The following is a 7,425-nucleotide window of genomic DNA, read 5'->3' on the forward strand; positions in this document are numbered from 1 at the left end:
CCGCTCGGGTCAAAATAAAATGATTATTATCGAGGGATTAGTTATATATGTAATAACACATGCACGCTTGACATACATTAGTGTGCTATTCAGTATAATGGATAAGTAATTATCTTCATTAGCAAATATTGTGATGTGGTAAGAAATGGTAATTAATCTCAAAGTAGTGCGAGTGCGTAATTTATAATCGTCAATATACATATTTGAATGAATTATTACATTGGAGGCGGTTAAAAGGCGCTTTTGGGAGGCGTTGGATGAGGTTGTGCATGGTACTCCACCTACGGAGAAGTTATTTATAGGAGGGGATTTCAATGGGCATATTGGGTCGTCTGCTGGTGGCTTTGGTGAGGTGCACGGCGGCTTCGACTTTGGGGTTAGGAACGGAGGAGGCACTTCACTGCTGGATTTCGCTAGAGCTTTTGAGTTGGTGATCGTGAACTCTATTTTTCCGAAGAAGGAGGAGCATTTGATTACTTTTCGGAGTATGGTGGCTAAGACTCAGATTGATTATCTTCTCCTCAGGAGGTGTGATAAGGGGTTGTGCGAGGATTGTAAGATGATCCCGAGTGAGAACCTCGGGACACAATATTGACTCTTGGTAATGGACATCGGTATCTTGATAAAGAGTAAGAAAAGGTTTGTACGGGGTCAACCGAGGATCGGGTGGGGAGCCTTGACTAAGTATACTGCGCTGGAGTTGGAGGGGAAGTTGGCGACGATAGGATCCTGGAAGAGTGGTGGAGATGCTAACGGTATGTGGACGACGACGGCGGATTGTATAAGGGAGGCGGCGAGAGAGGTGTTAGGGGTCTCGAAGGGATACTTAGGTGGGCACCGAGGTAATTGGTGGTGGAATGACGTGGTCCAGAGTAAAGTAGAAGCGAAGAAAGCGGCTTTCCTTAAGTTAGTGAAGAGCACCGGCGAGGAGCAGAGGAGAGCGAACAAAGAAAGATATAAGGAAGCTAGGAGGGAGGCGAAAGTAGCGGTCATGAAGGCTAAGACGGCTGCGTTTGGGCGACAGAAAGATATAAGGAAGCTAGGAGGGAGGCGAAAGTAGCGGTCACGAAGGCTAAGACGGCTGCGTTTGGGCGACTGTATGTGGAATTGGGGGGTAAAGGTGGGGACAAGAAGTTATTTTGGCTGGCCAAAGCGAGAGAAAGGAAGGCTCGTGATCTGGAGTAAGTGAAGTGCATCAAAGACGAGGAAGGTCGTGTATTTATGAAAGATGCCCAAATTAAGCAGAGATGACAGTCGTACTTTCATAGACTTCTGAATGAAGAGGGAGACAGAAATATCATGTTAGGGGAATTGGGGCACTCCGAGAGTCACCAAGACTTTAGGAACTGTGGGAGTATTGAGGTGGAGGAGGTCGTAGGAGCAATACGTAAGATGAGCCAGGGCAAAGCGACTGGACCAGACGAGATTCCAGTAGAATTTTGGAGGTATGTGGGTAGAGCAGGTTTGGAGTGGCTGACTGAACTGTTTAATATTATTTTCAGGACGAAAAGGATGTCAGATGAGTGGAGGTGGAGTACGATGATCCCGTTGTACAAGAACAAAAGGGATATCCAGAATTGTAACAACTATAAGGGTATTAAGTTACTAAGTCATACCATGAAAGTTTGGGAGAGGGTGGTGGAAGGGAGGGTAAGGAGGGCGGTGTCAATATCATAAAACCAGTTCAGGTTCCTGCTGGGTCGTTCTACTACCTAAGCTATGCACCTTATCAGGAGGTTGGTGGAACAGTACAGAGATAAGAAGAGGGATTTGCACATGGTATTTATTGATCTAGAGAAGGCGTATGACAAAGTCCCTAGGGACGTTCTTTGGAGATGCCTGGAGGTGAAAGGTTTGTCGGTAGCTTATATTAGGGTGATAAAGGATTTGTATGATGGAGCTAAGACTCGGGTTAGGACTGTGGGAGAGGACTCAGAGCCTTTTTCAGTGGTTATGGGATTACACCAAGGATCTGCGCTCAACCCGTTCTTATTTGCTCTGGTGATGGACGCACCGACACACCATATTCAAGGGGAGGTGCCATGGTGTATGTTGTTCCTTGATGATATAGTTCTGATTGATATGACGAGAGGCGGCATAAATAAGAGTCTAGAGGTATGGAGGCAGGTCCTGGAGTCTAAAGGTTTCAAGTTGAGTAGGACCAAGACGGAATATTTGGAGTGTAAGTTTAGCGAGGTGTCGGGGGAGGCGGACATGGAGGTGACACTTGACATGCAAGTCATCCCTAAGAGAGAGAGTTTCAAGTACCTAAGGTCAATTATCCAGGGAGACGGGGAGATCGACGGTGATGTCACGCACAGTATCGGGGTGGGGTGGATGAAATGGAGGTTAGCGTCTGGAGTCCTGTGCGACAAGAAGGTGGCACTGAAACTTAAAGGTAAGTTCTATAGAGCGGTGGTTAGACCAGCCATGTTGTATGGAGCTTTGTGTTGGACAGTCAAGAATTCTCATATCCAGAAGATGAAAGTAGCAGAAATGAGGATGTTGAGATTGATGTGTAGGCACACTAAGCTGGATAAGATTAGGAATGACGATATTCGGGAGAGGGTGGGCGTGGCTCCCATGGACGTCAAGATGCGGGAAGCGAGGCTTAGATGGTTCGGGCACGTGCAGAGGAGTAGGTGTGAACGGTTGAATTTGACAGGTACGAGAAGAGGTAGAGGGCGGCCTAAGAAGTATTGGGGTGAGATGATCAGGCAAGACATGGCGCAACTTCGGATTTCCTAGGACATGGCCCTGGATAGGAAGGCGTGGAGGTCGAGTATTAGGGTTGTAGGTTAGGGGTAGTTGAGCGTTTTTCCAGCTAGTCTGGTAGAGTTTTGTCTAGGTCTGCTAGCGGTTGTTGTTTATCACAACTTCGGATTTCCTAGGACATGGCCCTGGATAGGGAGACGTGGAGGTCGAGTATTAGGGTTGTAGGTTAGGGGTAGTTGAGCGTTTTTCCAGCTAGTCTGGTAGAGTTTTGTCTAGGTCTGCTAGCGGTTGTTGTTCATCACACGATTTTTATTTTCAATATTTATTGTTTTTCAATTTTATTATTATTAACATACTTATTGTCCTTCCACTTATTTGTTGTCACTTACGGTGCTGATACTATTTGTCTGGTTTCTGTTGTTGTTACAGATCTTTTAACTCTGAGTCGAGGGTCTCCCGGAAACAGCCTCTCTATCCACAGGGTAGGGGTAAGGTCTGCGTACACTCTACCCTCCCCATACCCCACTAGTGGAATTACTACTGGGTCGATGTTGTTGAATGAATTATTACATCCTGTTATTCCTACCAGCAATTATCTTTCAAGTATTCGGTTAATAAATCAATCTTAAAATAAATTATCTCATGGGCATCTCAAGATTTGCCACCAAAATTTGGACAATCGGCCGAACGAACAGCCGCATATATATATATATGTACTACTAAAATAGTTAAATTTAGTCCATACCAAAAGTAGTAAAAATTAATTCGATTAACTAAAACTCCAAATTGTGCTTGCTTTTATATTCTAGTTTTTTTTTTTAATTATATACTCTTGCAGTCTTGCATTGCTCTAGTAAGTGCTACTGCCGAATTCTTTTCCCTTTAAATTAATACATCACTTACGAATATTCGAATTTTTGTAATAGTGTTCGACAAATTTTCTTATTGAACAAGTGAAAATCCATATATAGTATTAGAGGTCACATAATATAATAATCCTAGTGGTCAAACACGATACTTGTGTTAGTTTATTTTGACCATCGTTTATTTTGTTTATTTTCCTCTTTGATACGTTGGCTGACATACTATAGAAAGTTTATTATGATCTTGTATGGAATCAATTTTATTTTATTAAATGATATAAGTTATTTTAAATTGTATATCAAATTAATATTCTTGATTGATGCTAGGTGGACTACCAATTCTCAACGTTGTCTTGGTATTTGAATGTGACATATGCTTGCCGGCCACGTATTTTCTTATATAGATTGTTATAATTTAAATAAGGTTAATTTAAAATAATAAATTGATGCCACATATTCTTATATAGATTGTTATAATTTAACTAAGATTAATTTAATTGTATGTATTTTCTTCTTCGCTAACTTGTAACTTGATGTAAACATAAAGTGTGAGTAATCTTTTTCTCTGAAAAAGACATGATTTTTATGTTTGATATGATTTTGAAGGCGTATAGTAACTCAATAAATCTCCTTCTAGCATAATTTCGGTCCTGAACAATGGGGACTGAATATCTAAAGTGGTAGAAATCTGAGATTTGCTTCCTTTGATTTTTTTTCCCCGCAAGATATACTACAAGAGTTTTTATTTCAATAACCTTTGTTTCATTTGATCTGGAAGTAAAAAGAAAAAAAAGAATACTTGGGAAATATATTCCCTTTATTTTTTGTCCTTTTTCTCGAAAAAAGATTGGGAAAGGATAAGCATATTTTAGTTTCCTTCTCATCTTCTTCTCTTCTGACGATATAAGGGAAAGCAATATAAAGTAGTCCAACTTTCCCTAAGTTTGCCTCTTTTTTATTCTTTTCCTTTCCTTTCCGTTCTCTTGCTTTTCGTCCTGCTAATTTCCATGCATAGGATAAAGATAAAGAATAATTTGGTATCTTTTTATTGAGAACGGGCCACTCATTTTTCGAATGTAACGATGAATCCTCAAAATTTTAATAGCCCATATTTTTTCTCATTGACATGAAATGACCCTTCGGTCCAAACATATTACATCTAATAGTCCGAAATATCTATTTTGTATATTTTTTATATATTAACAGTCTATTTTGTATATGTTTTGTATAGTGACAGTCTATTTAGTATATATTTTGTATAGTGACAGTCTATTTTGTATATATTTTGTATAGTGACAGTCTATTGTATATAAATTGTATAGTGACAGTCTATTTAGTATATATTTTGTATAGTGACAGTCTATTTTGTATAGTGACAATCTATTGTATATAAATTATGTAGTGACAATCTATTTAGTATATATTTTGTATAGTGATACTTGAAAAATTATATCAATGGGCTAAAATGTGTTGATATGGTATATATTTTTTACAGTATATATAAGTTAAATAATGTGTAATCAGATACTGAGAAGCCCAAATCTGCTTTACCACCGTTCTCTTCCAAATTCTATGCCTCCTCATGCCCCTAACTACTTGTTAGGTCGGGTTGAACGTTAGCTTACTTGCAAATTAACCCGTTGTTGTGGGTGCCCAATGGGTAGGATGATATGATCTTAATAAACCTGTTAACCAAGTTAAATCAATGAGTAAATTAACTCGTTGGTTAGGCTCCCTCCATTACAGCGTCCTCCAGTTTGCCAAGTACACGTTTATGTTTATCACACCTGTCAATTTCCAGATCTAAGGGTTCAATATTTGTTTGAAGTAAAATCACCCCTTAAATCATGGTTAACTAAAAAAATCTTTCTGATCAGTACCAATTTGGCAATGATAAATCAAGCATCCAAAAAATCTCTAGAAAATTCCTTTTAGTTGGAGAAAATATTTTCTTACCATGAAAATCATACACCCAAGAGATAAACGGAGCAAGGATGATTTTGGGCTAGCCCTTATAATTGATTTTGGGCTATTAATTGTATGGTTTATTTTGTGACTACCTTTTGCAATTAGTTTTCCCTAGATGGCTACAAATGAAGTTTGCTATAAAACATTGGGCTAGCATATTGGGCCTTCATGGTCAACCAACAAGAAGAATTAATCTAATTACTACTATAATAATAGCTGTTAGGACACTATTTTCAACTTTCATCAATTGGAGTAAACTTATCTTAATTTAAATAGCCGCCCACTCAACGCCTAAACTAAAAATAATCGAGCGATGTATAATATGTATATAATTATGTATAATATGTTTATGAACTATGTATATTAGCTAGGAAAAGTAAATAGTCTATCCAACTAGCTATTTGTGTAAAGATCTTGAATTACAAGGAAAGTATGGGCTTAGGATAACAGGATCTTGTCACGATCCAAAAATTCTAACCCGTCGTGATGTCGCCTATCTCAATATTAGGCAAGCCGACAACATCAATAATCCACGATTTTCTTTAAGTTTGAAAACATGATGTTTAAATATAATACCAAGAATCGTACAAATCCCAATACAAACACTCCAAAAACCTGGTGCCACTGAGTACATGAGCATCTATACATTATAAGTCTGGAAAACCCGGTCAATAATAATCTGATACCAAATACAATAAACAAAAGGATAGGAAATGAGAGACAAGGTCTGCGAAACATAACAGCTACCTCTGAATCTCCGAAAAATCAATTGTGTGAAAGAATCAACACCTAGTGTGTCCGGGATCACCCGAATCTGCACACAAAATTCAAGATGTAGTATGAGTACAACCAACTCAGCAAGTAACAATAATAAATAAGAAACTGAAAGTATTGACGAGCTTCTCAGCTAAGTCTAAATACAATACTTTTCAATAAAAAAAGGGTAGGCATGCTCTCAAGTTTAACATTTAAAATTTTACAGTAATTTCATATCAAATTTGACCGAAACAAAAAATAATATTTTTCCGAAATTTCCAAAATAGTGATATATGACAGGTGAAATGTAGCAAATAATGAAATCAATGCATTCTTTCACGGTAACAGTCACTCAGTCCTCCCATTCACTCCAGCCTCATAGTCACTCTTTACTCATGGTCACTCAGCACTCGGCACTCGCACTCAGTAGATACCTACGCTCACTGGGAGTGTGTACAGACTCCGGAGGGGTTCCTTCAGCCCAAGCGCTATAACAAGCAAATAATGGAATAAAATAATGAAACACGTTGCAGCGTGTAGCCCGATCCCATAAATATCCTCACAATTAGGACCTCGGCCTCACTCAGTCATCAACCTCTCTAGTCTCTCGCGCTCTCAGAAATCATGATAAGCAGCCCAACAACAATGACATGATGCATCAATAATGAATAAGAGAGACTGAGATGTAATATGCAAGTGAAACCGTTGATGAGTACAAATAATAATTTAACAGATAATTCAACATGTACACGACCTCTATGGGTCCCAACAGTGTCAACACATGATTTAAACATGATTCATAGTTGAATTTCGCTAATACGTGGAAACAATATACAGGTATTAATAGATTATTCAACTACACAGTTTCATAGAATTTGACCAAGTCATAATTCCTACGGTGCACGCCCACTTGCCCGTCAACTAGCATGTGCGTCACTTCAAAACCAATCACATAACACATAATCCGGGGTTTCATACCCTCAGGACCAAATTTAAAACTGCTACTTACCTCAAACAGTGTAATTTCTTTATTCCGCTATGCCATTGCCACGAGAATTAGTCTCCAAATGCCTCGTATCTAGCCACAATTAATTTGATTTAGTCAATACCAATTATTGGAATT

At 38.8% G+C, this 7,425-nt stretch overlaps 1 protein-coding gene across 1 annotated transcript; it reads left to right on the forward strand.

Moving 5' to 3' along the window:
- Positions 1–604: 604 nt before the first annotated feature.
- LOC138892978 (uncharacterized) lies at positions 605–1,060 on the forward strand. The gene has a single exon (XM_070176739.1). The coding sequence runs from the start codon at positions 605–607 to the stop codon at positions 1,058–1,060; it is 456 nt and encodes a 151-aa protein (XP_070032840.1).
- Positions 1,061–7,425: the final 6,365 nt, after the last annotated feature.

The sequence above is a fragment of the Nicotiana tomentosiformis genome, chromosome 5 (genome assembly GCF_000390325.3).
Source record: "Nicotiana tomentosiformis chromosome 5, ASM39032v3, whole genome shotgun sequence".
Lineage (NCBI taxonomy): Eukaryota > Viridiplantae > Streptophyta > Magnoliopsida > Solanales > Solanaceae > Nicotiana > Nicotiana tomentosiformis.